This window comes from Ammospiza caudacuta, chromosome 7, assembly GCF_027887145.1.
Source record: "Ammospiza caudacuta isolate bAmmCau1 chromosome 7, bAmmCau1.pri, whole genome shotgun sequence".
Classification (NCBI taxonomy): Eukaryota; Metazoa; Chordata; class Aves; order Passeriformes; family Passerellidae; genus Ammospiza; species Ammospiza caudacuta.
The window spans coordinates 37,662,860-37,683,247 of NC_080599.1; the positions used below are offsets into that span (position 1 = coordinate 37,662,860).

The 20,388-nt window shown below is 54.5% G+C and overlaps 2 protein-coding genes across 2 annotated transcripts in view; one reads left to right on the forward strand and one right to left on the reverse strand.

Moving 5' to 3' along the window:
* Positions 1–15,900, forward strand: part of SZT2 (SZT2 subunit of KICSTOR complex) — a 53,001-nt gene extending 37,101 nt beyond the window's left edge. The window contains exons 50-72 of the mRNA XM_058808086.1: positions 544–732; positions 842–1,039; positions 1,295–1,545; positions 1,721–1,887; positions 2,302–2,399; positions 3,214–3,346; positions 3,457–3,584; positions 3,876–4,006; positions 4,196–4,378; positions 4,803–5,073; positions 5,260–5,339; positions 5,640–5,765; positions 7,474–7,679; positions 7,798–7,891; positions 9,235–9,315; positions 9,719–9,793; positions 10,664–10,877; positions 11,153–11,336; positions 11,635–11,757; positions 11,995–12,496; positions 12,811–12,927; positions 13,009–13,077; positions 15,220–15,900. Of these exons, the coding sequence (XP_058664069.1) occupies positions 544–732; positions 842–1,039; positions 1,295–1,545; positions 1,721–1,887; positions 2,302–2,399; positions 3,214–3,346; positions 3,457–3,584; positions 3,876–4,006; positions 4,196–4,378; positions 4,803–5,073; positions 5,260–5,339; positions 5,640–5,765; positions 7,474–7,679; positions 7,798–7,891; positions 9,235–9,315; positions 9,719–9,793; positions 10,664–10,877; positions 11,153–11,336; positions 11,635–11,757; positions 11,995–12,496; positions 12,811–12,927; positions 13,009–13,077; positions 15,220–15,363 (3,764 nt within the window). The 3' untranslated portion in view covers positions 15,364–15,900. The remainder of the gene's footprint in view (positions 1–543; positions 733–841; positions 1,040–1,294; positions 1,546–1,720; positions 1,888–2,301; positions 2,400–3,213; positions 3,347–3,456; positions 3,585–3,875; positions 4,007–4,195; positions 4,379–4,802; positions 5,074–5,259; positions 5,340–5,639; positions 5,766–7,473; positions 7,680–7,797; positions 7,892–9,234; positions 9,316–9,718; positions 9,794–10,663; positions 10,878–11,152; positions 11,337–11,634; positions 11,758–11,994; positions 12,497–12,810; positions 12,928–13,008; positions 13,078–15,219) is intronic.
* Positions 15,901–16,533: 633 nt separating this feature from the next.
* On the reverse strand, positions 16,534–19,488 carry HYI (hydroxypyruvate isomerase (putative)). Its single transcript, XM_058808900.1, has 8 exons — positions 19,277–19,488; positions 19,089–19,200; positions 17,853–17,967; positions 17,628–17,706; positions 17,400–17,449; positions 17,155–17,224; positions 16,848–16,982; positions 16,534–16,660 (listed from the first exon to the last, which is right to left on the reverse strand). The coding sequence occupies exons 1-8, from the start codon at positions 19,470–19,472 to the stop codon at positions 16,572–16,574; spliced, it is 846 nt and encodes a 281-aa protein (XP_058664883.1). The 5' UTR covers positions 19,473–19,488; the 3' UTR covers positions 16,534–16,571.
* Between the last annotated feature and the right edge of the window lie 900 nt (positions 19,489–20,388).

Here is a 20,388-nt window from a genome sequence, read left to right on the forward strand (position 1 = left end):
TGGTTGGGGTGCATGGGGAAGGCACTTGATCCTGTTCAGGTGTACAGTGAGGAGGGTGCTGTGAGTGTAATCTGCAACAAGGTGTCCTATCTGCAGGGACTATACATCCCTCACAGCCTGGAGGGGGATGATGAAGAGTATCTGGGCCCTGCACTCTGTCCCTTAAGAGGACAGGCATGGTGACCCCCATCCTGGATCAATCTGCATAAAGGCTCTCCTGGTGCAAATGGAAATACTTTCCTCTTGCATGTGATGCTGGACAACCCAGGAAGCTCCTGCAGGGCAAGGTGAAATCTGCTGTGACTCTACAGGAGAGAGATTCTTGGAATGACAGGGACACCCTGTGCCAAACATGCTTCTTACCCTGGCTCCCCACAGGCACAGCTAGCCTCTGCTCCCCTGGCTGCCTCCCCTCCAGTGGGCCCTGCCTGTGACACTGAACTCAAGTGGTGACACGATGGTCTCAGCTGGCAAGGTGCGGGCAGGCATGTGGGGCTGTGCTTGGTGGGTGTTGATAGAGGCCGTCTCGGTTCTGCCCCGCAGGAATCGCGTGCATTGCACTGACATTCGTGGATGAGCACGGCAGCCCCACCTTGCTGCCCCATGGGGACAGGCCTGACCCTCTGAAGCTGCCTTGCTCCTCTCCCATCGTGGGCCTGCTGCAGGACAGCGATTTTGAGAGCCTCACAGCCGTCAGCAGGCACCAGCCTGGGGTGGAGCCCCTGCCTTCAGGTGGGGAGCTGGCCAGCAGCCATTGCCCACAGCCTGCAGGTCCCGTGGGGCACCTCGGGGGCTGGGAAGGCAGGGCTGAAGAGCCAGCAGAGCTCCCCTTTCCCCACAGAGCCTTGCGTGCGGGTGCGCCTGGATATCTGGGAGAAGGGCAACATCAGCCTGCTGCAGCTGTCGGAGAAGCTGCGCGGGGCCCTGCGCCACGCGCTGTGCGACGCCGTCATGGAGTTCCTCGTGCTGCCGGCCCCGCTCTGCGTGGAAGCTGCCTGCCCCCTCAGTGCTGCTGACCTGGAGGACCTGAGCTCTGCGGGTGAGAGCCTGGCCAGGATGGGCACCTTGGGCCTTCACCCTGCCTTGCTCCTCCTGCCTGGCCTGCAGGAGCTTGGCTGTGCTGGGGGAATCTGGTTGGGTGGGCAAGGAGGGAGAAAGCTGCTCTCCCCTGTGGTGTCTTGGGGAAGAAGCATCATAGACATTGGTGTTGGAGAGATATTTAAGGGTCTGTCTGTTCCCTGAGACTGAATCCACTTTACTGGATGTCACTGATGGCTCTTTCCCTTCTCTCCAGCCAGGCTCTTGCCAGACACAATGGGGTACCCAGCAGCTTTGCAGGGTGAGGCTCTGCAGAATTTTTGCTTTGTCTCCCCAGGAGGCCTAAGGAGGACCATGTCAGAGACCAAGGGCCTGGCCCTGGCCAGTGGGGGACCTGGCAGAAGCTGTCCTCCACCCCTGCACTTCACCTCTGCACCTTCACCAGGCTCTGGAGAGCCAGTGACACCCACAAACAAGCTGGGACGCCGCAGCTTCTGGGACATGCTGGTAACGTGGCTGAAGGAACAGGGCCTATACCGTCCTCTTAGTGTCAGAGGAATGGACAGTAGGGATCTGGCTGGGAGTGGGAAGCCAGGCTTGCAGCAGGGACTTTGAGATCAGGGCACTGACTGGGCTGTGTATGCATATAATGATTACCTTAACTTATCCCTTCCTCTCCTAGAGCAAGACAGAGTCCTCAGAGCTGGGCAGCCCCAAGACTACTGATGACATTGTGCTGGAGAGGCCAGAGGAGGCTCGCACCAGGCGGCGGCACAAGACAGAGAATGTGAAGCAGCACCTGAGCCAGGATCGGGCCACGGCCACAGCTGAGCTGGAACAGGCACAGAGGCAAGCACAGCCTGCAGGCTGGACAGCCAGGATGCTGTTCCCCCAGTCTGTTGTACATTGCTCTGCATCCTGATGGCCTCTGGACCACACTCCTTTTCCTTGTAGTTTCTCCCTTACACTGCAGTTTAGGAAAGCTGCTTTCCACACACAAAGCCTTATCCCTTACTGCTGGAGTGTTGCTGGGAGCACAGCAGTTTCTCCCTGCCAGAGATCCCTTCTCTGCACTGTGGGGCCCTGTGCAACACCTGACACTCATGGCTACTGACCAAGAGTGACCCAGCTCAAGGATTGTGTCAACCCAAAAAGGAGGCTCCCAGAGCTCTGCTTTGGAGCTGTGAGGGGACTGTTGCACTTTTCTACCTTCACTACAGATGGCTGATGTAGTGTAACTGTGCTTCTCTTCCCTCTCCTCAGGCGCCGGGCCTGCCAGTTGGAAGAAGGAGATGTAGGTACCATGCATCCACTCTTCAATCAAACCTGCCAGCAGTGGATGGCATTCATGAACCACCTGGGTATGTGTTTCAGCTCCTCCAGATGGGCTGGGAGTGGGCCTTTCTACCCAGAGCTCTCAGGACAAGTCCTCTTCCAGCAGCATCCATCTTCATTCCTTGCTGGTCCTAGTTACACACCCTGTCTCTCCCCAAACCTTCCCAGAGTCACATTGGTGTCAGGGCCAACATCAGCATTAGAAAGCTATTGCAGGAGGCCTGGCATGTGCCTGTGCATCAGAACAAGCATTCTAAAGCCTGGGTTATATCTGCCATGCTCCAAGTCTGGGGCTTGCTGAACTTGCCTGCAGCTGCTTTGGAGAGACCTGGACTCCAGCAACCGACTGTGGTAGTGCTTGAGCTCCCAGGTGTAGCAGGGATGGAGTATCTGAGCCTCTGCAACATGCTGTGGGACTGTGAAGTTTCATGGGAGACCCTCTTGCAGGCAGGGAGGGAGAGGATTGCAGGGATTTGGGGTTGTATGGCTGCCATGTTGTTACTTTCTGGTTGCCTTTCACTTTGGTGTTTGTACATCCTCTCACACTCCTGCTGGCAAAGTAGAGCTCTCCTCTTCCTCTGATGTGGAGTAAGTCAGGGAACAAGTAATAAGTGGGGGAATAAAGTGCTGTGCTCGGAGCATACAGGGTGTTTGGTCCAGGCCCACTTTGGGCCAAAACCTGAAACCAGGGGTTAGTTCAGGCTTCATCTTCTCGTCCATTTAAGGTTCTTGTTCTCCAGCTCTGCCTGCCTCAGGCCCTTTGCCCTCTCCACTGCTCATGTGGGCAGAATGTGGCTCTGGGGCAGCTTGGCACTTGTCCTACAGTACATCTTCCTGCAGGGTGCCCGTCGGTGCAGCAGTGCTCCTTGGAGATGGTTTCTCGTTTCCTCCTGTCCTCCATCCTAGTGGAAGTGGTGAACCTGGTCACTGCCCTGGCAAGTGACACCTCTGTCAAAGTGTTTGAGCAGATCTGGTGAGTTATGCAATTCACAGGTGGCTGTTTAGCACCAGCAGGTGTTGATCGGCTGTACTTCTACTGCCACAACTCTACTTGGCAGCCACCTCTGGGGCTTTTCTTTGCAGCTACCATCAGGGCACTGCCTTCCTGCCCTACAAGTCTGGTCAGAATACCAGCCCTTGCCCTGGAGTCATCAGACACTTCATCCTGCTGGGACGCAACTTCCAGCAGTGGCGTTGCAGCACAGAACAGGGTGAGTGCCTGGCTGTGGTCCCTGGGACTGTGCTGGGGTCTTTTGGGGGGGACATCAATGAACAGGGGTCCCGTCCTTACTGGGACAGACTGCTTGTGCCCTGAGGTGGGCACTGGTTTTGTCTGCTTTTGCCTTCTGAGACTGTACTCTTGAATGTGCTTGTGACAGTTTATTTCAAGATGAGCTGAGCAGTACTGTGGCAAAACATCCTGTCGTGACATCTTAATGGCATGGTGGGACATAAAAGTGGGATGAACCAGTACTGAGGGTCATAACTATGGCTTCTTCCAGTTCACAAAGGGCTCCAGCGCTTTGAGGCCATGGAATTCAGCTCAGCAGAGAGAGGCTCTGATCCCAGCCTTGTTGGTCGAGACCTGGTGCCCCGGCAAAGGTTCCTCTTCATGGAGATCATTGACAAAAAGGTAGTAATGGCTGTGGCTGTTAACAGGGGACTGTAACTGAGCTCTTGCCATTCTCCCTGTTCCAGCCTGTTATCTGAAACTGGCTGCAGCTGCAGCAAGTACCACCAGAGCACCTGGGGCAGCCTGAGCCACCGTGCAGGCGCTCTCTGAGCATGTCCTTAAGTCTTCCTCCCCTTCCTCTCTCTCCAGCTGACCCTCTACACTTACAACTGGTCCCCAGACCTGGGGGCCAACTTGAACTGCTCCCTGACACGCCTGCTGCAGTGGCAGAATGCCCGGTCCCACATCGTGCACTGCCTGATCAGCCAAAAGCTGGGACTGTTCCACCACCACTGCTTCATGGACACGCCCTGGCATGAGGACAGCAAGCAGGTAGGGCACACTCCAGGCAGGGCAGTCTTTTCTTCTTCAGGAAGGGCCTGGGCAGTCTGGGGGTCTGAGGAAGCTTGCAAGCACCTTTTGTGTCGTGATTGGCAGGGCATCCCCAGACATTCATATGTCCAACTTGACCATTTCCAGCCAGACTGTGCCCTGCTTTTGGAGACAGGTGATAAGAGAAGCCAGGTCCTTCTGCTGGCAGCACTTATGGGTGACTGAATTACTTAGAGTGGAGGCTAAGGAATGGGCTCCCCACTTCACATTAGAGTCATGGTGGGCCCAGGTATGCTCCTTTTCGAACTGGTAGTGAGAAGGCTAACACAGATCTCAGCAGATGGCCAGAATTGGATTTACTCTGGGGGTTCTTGCTCCAGGGCTGGCAGTAAGAAGGCTTTCATGGCTGTGTCTGTTTGCTTAGGAGCCAAATCCTTTCCTGAACTCCACTTTGGAGGTGGATGCACTGATCCGGAGCCCGTGTCCCCCACCCAGCAAGGAGCAAGGCCGGCTGGGCAGCTCTGCCCGCAGCCTCCCGCCCCTGCACTTCCACCCCGACGTGGTGCCCTTCGACGAAGCCCTGCGGGATGTCACCACCATGAGGCGCTTATCCCATGGGCCTGACCTGGGACCTTTTGACCCTGTGGCTTGGCATGGGGCCCAGTTCCTGGAAATCAAGAGCATGGAGAGGAAAGGTAAAGCTGACTGGGGACTGATAGCATGGGAGCCTGCCTAATAATCTCACTTCTGGAAAAGGAGATCAGAGCAGAGCAAGAGTTTTGTTTTGTGTGGGAATGGGTTATGGCCTGTTCAGGATGGGAGTGAAGGAGAGTAGCAATTCTTGTGGCTTGATGCTCTTGTGATTGCTCTCTTTCCTTCAGAACTGGAGAAACAGATGAAGATTGAAAACCTCTTTGTCACCTGGCAGCAGAGATCAGCTCAGTCCAACATGCCTATCAGTGTGAGTGCAGCCTGGACAGGTGGTGGGCTGGGCCTTCTTACAGCACGCTGGGAGCACCAGCAAAGGGGAGCACTGCAGCTCCGAGCAGGGTGTGTGGTGAGGGTGGTGCTAGGCAGTGGAGCAGTGGTGTCTGCTTGAACTTTTGGGCATGGGGCCTCACTGCCCAGCACTGAAAAAGCTGTAAAGCAGGGGATTGGCCCAGTTATCTCCATGTGAGTAGCATTGCAGTGTCATGGAGAGCTTGCTCCCAGCCTCGGTGAGGGGTGTGTGCTGTAACTGTGCTCCTCTCATGTCGTGCAGCTGGCAGACCTGGAGACTCTGAAGCAATCCTCTCGCCTGGTTCACTACTGTGCCACCCCCTTGCTCTTTGACCCGGCCTTCCGGCAGCAAATCCAGACTGACCAGCTGGGCAAGGTCGAGGGGAAGGTGAGTGTCAGCAAGCTCCAGTGGGGTCAGCCTTTGTGCACAGGGACAAAGGAGCTGTCTTTCCCAAGACAGGGCTGCTCTGGCCTCACTCCTAAAATACAGGGTGGATTTGAATGCTGTAAGTTGGAAACTGAGAAAATCCTTGGGTCCTCAAAGCTTTTCTCTTGCGGCTACATTATCCCTGGAGAAGATTGATTTCCTTTTCTACTCAGGGAATTCAGGGCTGAGTCTGGAGAAGCCATCAAGGGCACTGTCTCGTGCTGGTCTGTTAAGAAAGCAAAACTTCCCTTATGCATTCAGCAGCCAGACCTGGTGAGCCTTTTCTGGACCCAGCAAATAGCCAAAACAACTAAAGGCAAACCAGCTGAATCCTGAGCAGGCTGCAGCCTGACAGACTAACCAGTGCGGATCCTGTAGTGGCTGTTCACACTCTGTATGTGTGTCAGAAGGAAAGAACAGGCTGTTGTAATTTATCAGAATGTCAAAAGGATTTTGACAATCTTTAAGCAGAAGTTGCTACAGAAATTGAACACTCACAGGTGAAAGGGAAAGTATCATCACAGAATGAAAACTTCACTTTGTTTTTGGAACAGAGGAAAAGGGAAATTGGTTATTGGATTTGAAGAGCCTTGCAGCAGAGGTTTCAAGGTACTGTATTGGTTTCTGTATCTCCAGGTCTTTTGCTGGGACGTATGAGTTGCCAGGCTTTGCAGTGCTGGAGGGCTGTTCAGATTGGTCAGAGCAGAAAAAGAATGTAAGGAACTCAAAAGGCACCTGAGTGGCCTATGAAATGAGAGCTTTTGTGGGAGCTGGGACCTGGTTCACAGTAAAATAGCACAATATGGAGAGAAATTTGAGCCCTCTTGTATTGTACACTCACTGCAGAGCCTGTACAGAGCACACGTCTCAGTGGTTTCTGCAATTTGTGAACAGTTGGATGCGGCAGACACTGGTTAGGGTACATCAGAAAGAGGTGTTAGTGTAATGCGTAATATTCTAATAAATTTCTAAAATACTTGTGTATTAATGTATTTGTATGGCCAGTTAGTGTGAGACCAGACATCTTGTGGCAAAGGCACTGAACTGGAGAGACTTGGAGAAGGTCAGAGAGTAGCTGGAGAGATGCCAGGTAAAGAGACATCTCTTGTGGTTGGTGGAGCAGATAGGCAGAAAGCCGGATAGAAACATGTAACAGAACTGCAGGCTTAAAGTAGAGAGATCAAAAAAAGAAACCTTAGTCTCTCTCAGCACATAGAAAAGGAGTATTCAAGACATCAAAGGAGAACTGAGTGTTTAGAAGGAAACACTGTTCCTTTTCAGTGCTACCGAACTGCTAGGAAATCCTGAAAAGTCAGCAGGATTCATAAGGGGATTGAACTCTTACCACGGTAATAGGAGCTGAAGCTCTGGGCTCTGCATGAGCCAGTTGTGAGCCACTAACACTTTGTGGAAGCTGTTCTGGGGGAGGAAGATGTTCTGGGGGAAGCAGCAGGTTCCTGCAGGTTATTGCAGCACTGTTAGGTCCGTGCATGGCTGGGTAGATCTTGGATCTTGCATATTGGTGCATGCACTGGGACAGTGCTTGGACAACCAGATGTTAGTGCTCTCTGGCAGAGAGAGATCTACCTTTTGCTCGACCAGTGTACCTGGTGTCCCCTGCTGGGGCCAGTCACAGCAGTTCTCCTCAGGGATTTACTTTCTCGTGCAGAAGCGGCACCGCTCCAACGACTCCACAGCGTCGGGGAGGGACCGCAGCCACAGCTGTGACTCGGCAGATGCACTGCCCTGCAAGGGGAAGGAGGAGCCCTGGCTGCAGGAGATGTGCAATGCCTTCCTGCAGCAGTACATCCAGTACCTGCAGAGCATGGGCTTCATTCTGGTTCAGGTGCGGCCACCGTCACCTACCACTCGCAGGTCAGTGCCGTGCTGGGAGCCCTGGTGTTTAGAAAGAGCCAGCACACTGAGCTGTGCCCTGGTTTGGCACAATAGGGCTTGGCTCCCTGCTCAAGGCTGTCCCTGCTCTCATTTCCAGTAGCACAAGCCGGATCCGAGCTCTGGCAGCAATGGGAGTGGAGGGTAGAGGGTCCTTTTCCTACACGAAGCCGAAACCAGAGGGAAGTCCAAAGGTGAGTGCATTTCTGTTACAAGAATGGAACTGGGATGGAGGTCAGGCTGTGGAGTGGGCCAGTTCTGGTTGGCTTTTGAAGTTGTTTCAGGCAGAAAGGAGGTGGGAGGGCGGAGAAAGCATGTCTAGAGCAGCACCATCTTTGAGAGTTTGAATGTGATGAGATCTCTTTGCCCTCCTGCATGTCCTCCTACAGGCCTCAGAGCCCTTTCCTGGCATTGGGTGGAACCAGGTCAAATATCAAAAGACTGGTAACAGCTTGGAGCTGCTCAAAAGAGGAATAGGATGACCTAGGGCAAGGATCTGCTTTTGGGTGAGATTCTGAAGTATTACCTGTCAGAGAACCTTCAGCATCTATGCTTAAGGGCAACTCTAGGGCAGAAGGATCTTTAGTTAGAGTGAAATGAATGCAGAAGTTAAAGAGGTTGGAGAAGATAAGCCTGGAATGGCTCTACTCTGAGAGCAGGCTGAGGTTCCTCATGTATAAAGAAGTGGCAGCTAGGGGGGAACAAGTCAGAGCTCTACAATATTGCAGCTAACCTGGAAAGGGATTGACCCTTTCCTGTCTCATTCAATACAACACCTAAAGACCATTAAATGAAAGTATTTGGAGCCAGTTTTAAAACTAAGGAGAGTGTTTCTTTGAGCAGCAGGTTTTGTGAACACAAAAGATTTTGTGAACATATGAGTTTTGTGAACATGAGCTTACAAGACTGAATAAGTGAGTACCTGAGAGAGGAATCCACTGGAGTCTCTAGCTAAGTAGAAACTACCTATGGCTTGTGGAATCACCCTGGGATGATGGGTGCATGTAGCATTTACTCACCCTTTTCTGATACTTTCTTGACATCTGCCTTTGGCTGATGTTGGTGCAGGACTGTGGGTAAGACAACACCTTGTAGATAAAACAAGAAGAGAGCAATCTGCTTGAGCAAGTTAAGAGGGAGCAAATGAATTTGCTGGCAGCTAAATTCTGAATTGAGACAGGATGTCTCTGATAGCTGCTGTATCAGGTAGGCACAATGGTCTGGGAACACCACAGCAGGGAGTGAGGTTCCGTGGACACTATCGTTCCTTGGCTCAGTGTCCTACACTCTAGAGACACCTTGTCCTGAGCAAGCAGGAGGTGAAGGGATTGATGTGCCTGGTGTGTTCTCTCAAAGGCTGTTTATTAGGTTTGTTAGGATTCTTTTCACTGTCAGCTCTGCCATCTCCTCTCTTCTCTCCAGTGAGATTGCTCAGTTGATGAGGCCTCTCTTTTTCCACTTCTGCCACAGAGCATTGTGGCAGCTTCACACCCCTGTGAGCCAGAGAACCTCTTCAGCTTTGTCCTTCTCTTCCCAGAGCACAAGCCCTGCTGTTGCCACCTACCATCTACAGAGAGCTCTTCCAGGTGGGATTGTGCTCATGGAGTTGGCCTTCCAGGTAAGAAAGCACAAGAAATAAAGTATGATCTCTAGGGTATCTTCAAGGACAGTGTTCAGAGGTGACAAAGGGAGTGATGAGGAGTGCAGCATGGACATGTGATTCTTCATTTGTCCTGGCCCACTTCTTCCATGGTCCTGTAAGATTGGGATCAGCTGGAGATGATTCTGCAGGGCTCAGAGCAGTAAGAGTTGCCTGGAGGAATGATAATGAAGAGCTCAGCACCAGTTAGGGTGCTCTGTGCTCAGCCACATGTTGGCTGGTCTGGCTTGGTTCAGACAAGAGGTGAGACAGAACGTGGGGTTAGGGTGTCTGGGCCCCAGGCCAGGTGTGACGGGGGGGGCTGTGCTCCTTCCCTGGAGGGGCCCAAGGCTGTGCTGTGCTCACGTGCTCTCTCCTCCAGGGCTGTTATTTCTGTGTGAAGCAGTACGCGCTGGAGTGCTCGCGCATCCCCATGGGCCAGTCCGTGAACTCCCAGGTAATGGCTCTGCAGGCACAGCTGCTGCTCCTCAGGGTCAGGGGATGCTTTGTGGGGAAGAGTGATCTCTGGGACATAGTGGGCATTTCAGGCATAGCAAGTTCTGGAGACCTCTGCTCCCTCCTCGTGGAAAAGCAGAGCCTCACAGAACCTTCTGCAGCCATGTGCCCTCCATGGCACTGCTTGAGCAGAGCTGGATTACAGTAAAAGGGGGTGGGAGGTTTGGCAAGAGGATGACTCTTGTCCTTGCTTGGGGAGCAAGACAGAGCAGACTGGGGAGGAATAGGAGCAATTCTGGCAAAGATGCCTGCTCCAAGGAAAGTCAGTGCATGGCTCTCTGCTTCCCTTGGAACAAGAAGGAAGTGGAATGGGAACAGGGATCTGTGAACATGATTACTGCCCTTTGCTAGAGGATATTACTTTCTGCACCAGAAAGGTTCCTTTATACCTCTGTGCCTCGCTCTGCAACACTCTGGGGCTGCTTGCTTCCTTCTCCTTTGTAGGGTCAGGGTGTCTCCTGCGTGTTCCCAAGGACACTGTATGTCTGTGTAGAGGCTGGCCAGCCCCAGGCTGTCTGAGACAGGAGGCATGCATGACCATACTGTCCTTTCCAAGAGAGCTCTGTAGCAAGGCTGGATCTTAGATATGCCAGGAGTGTCTCTCCTAAGCTTAGAGCCTTCTGGGATCTTGTCTGCAGATTTGCTGAGCCCTTCTTTCCTGGAAAGCTTGCATGTGCACGGGGCAGTGTTATGAGGCTGCTCTGATGCTGGGGCCGCTGCACTGGCTGAGCCATGCCTTGTCAGCAGGGCTTTGCAGGAGGGTGTGAGATGCCTGGTAACACTCCTGCCTTGACTCTGTGTCACTCCACAGCTGTCTATGCTCTTCACGGAGGAGTGTGACAAGGTGCGGGACCTCATGCACGTGCACTCGTTCAGCTACGACTTCCACCTGCGCATAGTCCACCAGTACCTGCTGGGCTCCCACATGGCTCTGCGCCAAGGCTACCATCTCACCAGCTTCCTGGAGGATTTCATTGCCCATCACTCTGACATCCCCAAGTTTGGCCGGAATCACGTTTTCCAAGGTATGTAGATCAATATATGATCAGTCTGGGGTTGATCACCAGCACATAACTTGGCAAAAGTCCTTTACAAATAAACCTCCTGACCTTTGGAGTATTCAGGGAGATGACAGGGTGAGGGTGATGGGAGGGTCTGAGCTCCAAGGAAGGTCCTTGTTGCCCTGTTGTGGAAGGGGCGGGTTGGTTGTTCTGTCTCCTGGAGTAGATGGGAGGACACTGCTCTGCCCAGGTGAGAGGCACAGAGTGTCTCCTGTGATAGCAGTGTATTTTTCCAATAGGCACGCTGGCCCTGCCCACCAACATGATCACTGCACACCAGCTGTACAACTACATTGCTGACCACGCCAACACCTACCACATGAAACCCCTGCGCATGGCCCGACCGGCCACGGGCAACGACAGCAAGAAGGGAATACCGGGCACAGAGCAGAATGAATATGCACTGGTCTCTATTTGGAACAGGTGAGTGCATCTGCTGCAAGTTCCTGGAGCTGCTGGAGATTAGTGGCAACCTGTCAGTCCTGGGGACACTGCCCTAAGGTGCCAGCAAAGCTGATTGTTCTATACAGTGCCAGACAGCAGTTCTGGCCAGTCCTTCTGAGATGGCCAATAGTGGTGTGTATGTGTGCAGCTGCGTTTGACATTTCCCATGGCACTTCTGAGGACTCCTGCTGTGTGGAACTCCCCGTGTCCGACAGTTCTGTTGTGATCAGAGAACAAAGTGAAGCTTCCTTCATACTGATGTGCTTTTTTATCCCAGCTCGGGCTCCTACAAGGATTCTGAAGGTCTGCGTCACCACGATGACTTCGATGTGTCCCTCCTGGTTTGCCACAGTGCTGCACCGTTTGAGGAGCAGAGCGAGGCAGAGAGACGCATGCTCCGGTGAGCACTGGGGGCCAGGGACAGCAAAGCTTCCTGGCTGGGGAGGAGGGCTCTGGGAGGGACTGGTTCTGTCTGGAATAGCACAGGCAGAGTTGGTAGTGTCTGGGGAGGATCACTGTGAGAACCTGGGCAGAGAAGCATCGTTTCTGACGGGGACAGAGGGGCCTGTGGTTCATTTGGAGTGCAGCTGAGAGGGGAGCAGCCCTTCCCCAGCTCACAGTGTCTCCTTGCTCCCAGGTTGCGTTTCTATGTTATCATGACGAGCCAGCGGGAGCTGTTTCCGCGGCTCACGGCCGACATGCGCCGCTTCAAGAAGCTGCCGCGCCTGCAGCGGGAGGTGCTGGAGCCCGTGGTGGGCCGGGCGGCCTGGGAGGCAGCAGAGCCAGAGCCAAGCCTGGGCCAGCAGCCGTCGGCAGAGCGGGAGCTGTGGCAGGACGTGGAGGACAGCGGCGAGTTCTATGCGGGGGGCACGCAGGTCAAACTGGGGCCAGGGCTTTTCTACACCTCTCCGCTCTTCCCCCTGCTGGCCTCTGAGGTGGCCTCAGCCCAGAAGCAGCTCAGCAGCATGGTGCAGCTGGCCAAGTGCCACTGCCGCAGGGACAACCTCTGGAAGCGCCTCTTCCTTCTAGAGCCTCTGGCTTCTGACAAGCTGAAGCTGGGCAAGCTCTCGCTGGTGGAGCTGGAGGAGCTGCTCGATGCCGTGCATGGGAAATCCATCGCAGATGTCGACCCCCAGCTGGTGAGCAGCAGGGGTGGGGCACAGCAGCTGCTGTTCTGCTCTGGGGATGGAGTGGGGTGCCAGGTGAAGGGGCCTGCAATGCACATCTCTTCCTGCTTGGTGGGAAGGTAGAGGCAGGAACACAGCTCCTAACTGGCAGGGGAAGGGGGAGACTGCATGGACCTGCTTATAGAGAGTGAACAGCCCTCAGTCAGCATCCTCAGTGAGCTGTGAAGATTGCATCTGATTTGGGGTCTGAAAGCTGCTGTAGCATTATGGCTGCTGGTGCCATGGCTAGAGGGAGGCTGAAGATCAGGCCTTTTCTATGCCCTCAGGAATGCTTCCTCACCATGACAGTCTCCTGGTACCAGAGCCTCATCAAGGTGCTGTTGAGCCGCTTTCCCCAGAGCTGTCGGCACTTCCACAATGCTGAAACCGGCACCCAGTATCTGGTAAGACACAGCCCATTGCCCACCTGCAGCCTGTCCCTGTGTCCTTGTCCTTTCTAACATGCTCTGTGACTCTCCTGACAGGTTGTGCTCAACCAGAAGTTCACAGATTGCTTTGTTCTTGTGTTTCTTGATTCTCATTCAGGAAAAACGGTGAGTCCTTGGGAACAGAACAACAGCTATGTGGGCTCAGGCCAGGAATCTGTCTAGATTGATCCAGCAGTGGCCAAGGGCAGGTGTGCATGAGAACATGACCAGGTCAAGAAGCTTGTAATGCTTCTCCTAAATACTGTCCCAGCATCTGAAAATCTATAGCTTAGGCCCATCCTGAGCTAGAAGTGGCCTTTGCATGTATTTAATAGCCCTCCACAGCTTTATTTCATTTGGTTAATTTCTGGCACTCGTGATTTCCCCTGACTTGCAGCTCTGTAAGGCAGCTGCAGTCTAGGTGAAGTTCCTTGGCTTATTTTTGAAACTCTTACTGTTCTTTCCATGTGATGTTCCTTTGTTCTTGTATTAGAAAAGAGTGAACACTTGATCCTCTTTTCCTTCACAGGATTGCTTTTGGATAATTTTCTCAGCTGTCTCTCTATCTAGGCTAAGCAGTCCTTCTGTATTCAGTCCAAAGTCAGATCAGACTGAGTCTGGCTGGGAGGGGTCACCAGTGCTGTGGGCTGCTCCTGTCTGGGCAGAGAGGAAGGGTCCTAGCAAACCTGCAAGGGCCTTTACCTTCACTGAACTTGAGGGAAAAAATACTTTGATTTCAGCTGTGCTCCCAGACAAGGTACAGGATAGGTCACAGGGAATGCAGCTCCATGTCAGAGCAGGGGATCTACAAGAGGCTTCAGTCCACAATAAGGCTTCTACAGAGACTGCAGAGTAACTGATGCTGTATAAAATAAATCATGCTCCATCTGAAAAGCAGGTAGGGGAGACAGAAGAGGTGGTGCTTGCTGAAAGGCTGCTCAGTGCCTCCTGCCACCTGATGATCATAGTGTCACCTTGTGGTCATCGATATGATAAACCCAGAACCTCCATCCCCTCTTCCAGTGACTCTCATTTTGTAACAGAAATCCTTTGTTTGCATAACATTGTGTTTTGTGCTTAGCATTCATCCCATTCTTGTGGCCTCTCAAAACTCTCTCAAGGTTTTGGGGTTGTTTTTTTTTGCATTATCCCAATTGTCTTTTGTATTAGTGCCTCAAATTTTATCAGCATACTCCTCATCTTTGTACCAGACTTGTTAAAGTACTAGGCAATGTGACTCCCAAAACCTGTCCTGAAGGAACTCTATCTGTAACCTCTCTCCGTTTCCCCTTTCAGCATTGCCATGTTTTCATCTTATAATTTTTGAGTTAATTCCTATCTTTTCAGCTTACCTAAATTTCCCATGTGACACCACATCAAATCCGTCCTGAATCTCAGATAAGATGTACCATGATTCCTTTGTCTAGAAATATTGCCTTATCAAAGTGAATATTAGTGTTAGCACATCACTTTGGTAACACTGGGCTGCATTTCCCTCATGGTTCTGTCTCCCCCACTCTGCTCTGAAACCTTGCATGCTGCTGGAGCTGGGCTCACAAATAACTTCCTTTCTCCTCCTAAATGATGGTGGTACATTTGCTGTCTTGTAGTTACACAGCTCTTACCATGGCTTAACCAGTTTGTAAGGGACCCTGGCTACTGGATGTGCTACATTTCAACTCTGGAGAACATCCTGTCCCTGTGTCTTGCCTCCATGATGCTGATCTGAGTGCACTGAGTCACATTTTTGTTCTGCTTCAGCTCCTGCAACCTCTGCCTGCTCCCTGTTCCTCTCTGCCTTTGCCCTGCCTTTTCAGTACAGTCACTAGTCAGAGTGGAGCAGGCAGCATTTATTTTTAGGATTGCGGTTATTACATTTAATCTTCTTCCCTTCCCCATTTGTTGCACTCCTACTCTTTCCCTTAGAAGAAGAAATTTCCCTCTAATTTCCCTGGAAGCGCCTGTTATTCTGGAGGCAGTAAGATCCCCTCCTCTCCTGTGGCTGCTGCCAGGATTAGTGTAACTGCAGATGCATGAGAGCTGGGACAGAGTGGGCAAGTCCTTACACTGAATTTCCAGCAGAAAAATTGGAAGTAGGCTCAAAAATGCTCCGTCACAGGAAGAGGCACTAGTGTAGTGCCTTTGACATTTTGGGACTTCTCCCACTATTTGCCTAACACTGCCAAAAAACTGTCCACACACCAGGGCTAGGGATTGCACAGTGCTTGTCTGCATCCTGTCCCCTGACCCTCTCCTCTCTCTTGGCAGAGCCTGACTGTGGTGTTCCGGGAGCCGTTCCCAGTGCAGCCCCAGAACAGCGAGAGTCCTCTGCCACAGCTTGTGTCCACATACCATCACCTGGAGTCAGTGATCAACACTGCCTGCTTCAACCTGTGGACAGGCCTGCTCTAGCACCGGCACCCTCATCCTGGAGCAGCGCCTGTTCCGACCTCGGCATGGCCATGCCATGGTGACCTGGGGAGGAGCAGCTCTCTGGGGGAACCTGTGGGCACTGCAGGCAGCACTGCCAGTGGCACCTGTGGCTGCTGGCCCAGGAGCCTGGGGATGTGCATCTCCTCACTGGCTGGCTGTTATGGCCCTTGTGTGCTGTTTTCACTGGGCGTGATACTGAATGGCCTTGAACCAAACAGCAAGGGCAGGAACTTGGCTGCTGCAGCCTGGCTGAAGCAGAACCACTCTCAGGGATGTGGCTTTGGCAAGCATAGATGAGTTCTGCCTGCTGGGAAGGCACTGAGGAGCATGCATGGCACCATCTTCTGCACAGGGCAGCACTGCACAGTGCTCTGGCTTCAGGAGGAAAGACTCCTGAGTGCAGGGCTGCCTGACTGGGCAGTGAGGACAACTGCTTCTGGCCTTTTGCTTGCCTTGGGAGAGCATGAATGGGACAGGAAGGGTGAACTGGATCACAGGAAGGTTTTATGGAGGTGTACATTTGAGCCATTGATCTATCTGTGAAATAAATTGAACAGATCCCTGCTCAGTCACTGTAGGCTGTGGAAAGCTGCCTGTGGAGGATGCAGAGCAGCTGTGGCTATAGGTTGGGTTTGTTCTGAAATCTTGCACTTGCTCCAGAGCAAGAGCAGCAAGGCAGTCAGCCTTGAGTATCCATGTGCAGGCAGCTCCCAGCCTGTTACCTTGGATCAGACAGCCTGGGAGGGGACTGCTTGCTTCACTTGCAGCCCTGCTGCAGAGTCAGTGCTGGCACTGGCAACAGCCATGAGAACTTCAGTACCTGGAAGTCCAAAGTCTTCTTTCCACAACTTCAGGCACAAGCTGGAATGCTCCCCTTATTGGGGAGACTTAAACCTCTCCCTGGACACCCCTGCAGCATGGAAGTGAAAGTTTTCTGTGTACCTGAAGTCACCTACAGTGGTGCCTGAGCCATCACTAAATTGAAAATGCTACAGGTGCTACTTTTGGAGATGAGGGTCCAACAGCTTGGGCTGGCCCAGCAGAGCCTGGGGAAGGGCAATAACATAGATGCTCCTAACCTCATTCTGGGAAATCATCCCACCCACCACACTCCCCTAGTCCTAGAGAAGACATGTGCTCCTCTGTTAAGCCATTGATTTGTCTTTTATTCTCATGGTTTTCTAGTTTTACTTGGCTGCCTTGCTGGTCCCACCGTGCTGCAGCCCTCGGCTTTCCCAGTAGGATCGCAGCCAGCCCAGACCTTCCAGGGTGTCTCCTGCAGTGACAGACAAGGTCTCCTGCTGCAGCTGCAGCAGCTTCTGTTCAGGACAGAGCCCTCATCCCCAGGAAGGGATGACACCCACTACCTGTGCCCCCCAGGACCTGCCTGTCTTTGCATAGTTCCCAGCCAGCTGGCCTGTGCTTGGCCCTGCCCGTGGGGCTCAGACCTGCAGGCCACTCACCCTTTGGAGCATACTCGCACCCCACGTAGCCAGTGTAGCTGAGGGACTCCAGGAGCTCAAAGATGTAGGGGAAGTTCAACTCCCCAGGGCTATCGGGCTCGTGCCGCCCTGGCACCTGTGCAATCTGGATATGACCTAGGGAGGGAAGGGGAGAGGCCGTGCCCAAGGCAGCCCTGCCTGCAGCCTTCTTTGACATGAGACAAGGTGACCCAAGAGCAGCCCCACACCCCCAGCCAGCTACAGCAGAGCCTGGAGTAGGAGGGCCCTGTCAAAGCCACTCCCCAGTGGTCTGGGCACAGGGTGTTACCGATGAGTGGGAAGTAGGTCTCCAGGTTGCGTGACAAATTGCCATCCATGATCTGGCAGTGAAAAAGGTCCTGGGGGTGAGAGAGGAAAATGGAGGGTGCAGCTGGTCAGCAGTGAGCAGTTAAGGACAGCTGTGCTATGGTCCCTGTCCAGTGTCCTCAAGAGGGTATAAGAAGCCCATGGCCACCAGAACTCTTTGTGGACCTGTGCAAGTTTCTCTCATGGAGAGGTTCAATGCTGACTCACCAGCTGCAGCTTCAGGTTGGGCCGTCCCACTTTCTCCAGGATGGCAGCAGCTAAGGGGGCAAGAAATGAGAAACCATCGCCTCCAGGGTGGAAGCTTTGCAGAGAAGCCTCAGCACCCCCTTTATCAACTATGCTCCTTCAGCATCTCCCTCCTTGTGAGGAAACCTCTTGCCTTTCAGACTTTGGAGATCCTTCTCCTCTGAAGGACACTCTTGTTGTCTGGCTTACCTTGGTGTGGGGTGTTCAGATAGTAGCGAGGGTCAGTGATGCGGTTGTTGATAGGCTCCAACAGTCCAATCATGTCTTCCTGTAACACATTAATGTCACCCTGCAGAGCCTCCTGTCATCTCTGCAGCAGGAAGCATAAGTTCCCTGTGCCAGGCTGGTGGGATATTCCCCATCTTGGGTATCCTAAGAGCTGCACACACAAAGGAGGACCCATTCCCCACTTACCTGGGACAGGAGGTCAGCAGTGTATTTGAGATTCTCAATGAAGGTGGTTTCCATCTCACCTGCCACTGCAGCCCGGTCTGTGCCCAAGGGAACCCGCCCAGCCATCACATGAATCCTACAGGCACAGAAAGATTATCACAGCCAGCAACTGTGAGCAGCTGGCCTGATCTAATACACCTTCCTCTGCTGATGGAAAAGGGCGCCAGGCTGGGGGAGCAGACACAGAAGAGGGTAAGAAGAACCATCTCTTCTCCAGGAGGCACAACAGCAGCCAGCGAGCTGCCAGCCAGGACACAAATATGCACCATCCCACCTCAATACACAGAGGGATGACTTTGAACCTTTTGCCTGACAAAACACAGACCTTGCTTCTTCTCTCTTTTGTTAACTGCCTTCAGCTCCTTCACCCTGACTCTGGAACTTTCTTGGACTCTTGCTCCTTGGCAGGGCCCCAAACCAGCAGGTTGGGCAACTGGCATGCTGCTTCTGCCAGGGGCCTGTCTCATGTGTGGTGTCACTGCTTGCTGGCTGTGAGCAGGGAGGGGACAGTGCCCAATGCTGGACTGCCCTGCCATGAAAAGCTCAAGCACCAGGCCATCTTCAGGGGGGAAGGCACACAGCAGAAATAAAAACCTTTTCAATGTGCAACCAGTGTGTAAATGGTGCTGGGCAGCCTCTAGCGTGCCTAGCCCATGCCCTCCAGAGGGCTTTGGAATGAGTTGCAACAAGAAAGAATGGTGCAAAATAAGAGGAATAAAAGGACCCAGTTGGTTTGCTGAAGGGAGCTGTGCCAGGCTAATTGCATCTTTTACGGTGTCTCTGCTGTGCTGGAGTCAGCGTGGCCTCAACAAAGCAACTGTTGTGGTGTCCTGGTGGAAACGATTCGTGCAGTTGAGGAGGAAAAAGGGAGGATTATCCTGGGGACTGTTGTGTGGAGGTGGGAACAAGAGCCTCTGCTGCGAAGGGCAGGGTCAGGCTCGTGCCTGGCAGCTCTGGGTCCGAGCACGCTGAGGCCGCGGCCGCGCACAGCGGGGTCTGCCCCGAGCTGGCTCCGTCCGACGGAGCCGAGCAGGGGATGCTGCAGGAGAGGCTCCGTGTCCCGGCGGCGGCGGGCACCGCGGGGCAAAGGGCAGGCTCTGCTCGGGCGCAGCGCTGGAGCAGGAGGACAGCAGAGGAACCCCCCGACAGCGGCGGGGCCGGGGCGCGGCCGGAGCGGGGGTCCCGCCTCGCACCTACCTGGGGCAGCCCACAGCCCTGGCGTAGTGCACGGCCGCCTCCAGGCCCTGCCGGAAGGCTGCCTGCCGCCCGGGCACGGCCGCCAGCCCCAGCTCGCCCGCTTCCGGGTCCCCTGGGAGAGAGCGGCAGGGTCGGCGGAGGGTCCTCGCTACCCCACGCACGGGGGGAGCAGCGGGACGCGGCCGTACCGGGGGGAGTGTTGAGGAGCACGATCTGCACCCGCGCCCGCTCTGCCGCCGCCCGCAGCTCCTGGGCCGGGCAGCCCGCGGGCCAAGCCGCCTCCACCGCTCCGAACCCGGCGGCCGCCGCCGCTTCCAGCCGCGCCGGCAGCGCCGGGAGCTCCGGGAAGAGCCACGAGAGGTTGGCGGAGAAGCGCAGCGCCATGGCGGCGGGGCGGGGCGGGGCGGTGCTCCCGCGGCCGCTCCGGGCACCGCGTCCCGCCCGGGCTGCCCCGGCCCGCCCGCGGAGCGCAGCGAGCCCCCATCGGCGCGGGCAGTGTTGGCCTCGGCCCTGCGGGCGTGCGGCTGCCGAGGGCTCCGGGACGTGCCCGCGGCCGTGAGTGAGCGGCCCCACGCCGCCTGTGACACGCGTGGGGCTCCCGGCTGCCCCGAGGGCCTGCGGGACAGGGCCGTGCTGGGGGCGCGGGGAGCTGGAATCCGCTCTGGGAAAAGGCGGTTTTGCCCGGTGCTGGCCTGACACACGCAAAGCGCCCTCTTAATTGGTTTCCTGGGGAGCTCGTCTCTGACAGCGTCTCATTATGCGAGAAACGCTCTCTCCTTTTGTCCCATGCTCTGCATATTTTACCAAAAATGCTCATCTCCAGTTCTGCAGAGCCGTGGCTCGGGCGTGCAGGAGTGTGACCCGGCGGTGCCCGCAGGCAGCCCCGCGCTCCCAGTGCCCATCCCCCGTCCCCAAGCACACTCGCAGGCTGCCCGGCTGGGGTGCGTGTCCTGCCCTGCCCATTCCCGGGGGCTCTGCCGTGGCTCACAGAGCGGGTACCATGAGCCGTGGACATTTCGCAGCTCCTTGTGTTTCAGCTTGTTCCTGGGGCCTCCTACCCTGTGCCGGGGGAGCCCTGCATGGTCCAGCTCCTCTGTCGCTGCTGCAGTAGCCCTTCCTCGGCTGGCAACTGCAAGCCCCAGGAATTCGCTGTGCTGTGGGAGCCCAGCCTGGGCAGAGGCCAGCCACAGCAACAGGTTTTTGGTGGGAGGTCAGTGCTGGGGCAGGACCCGCGAAGGGGATAACAGTGGTGAAGCTACCCACTAAGGAGTCTCAACTCAATTAAAGCTATTGATTAATC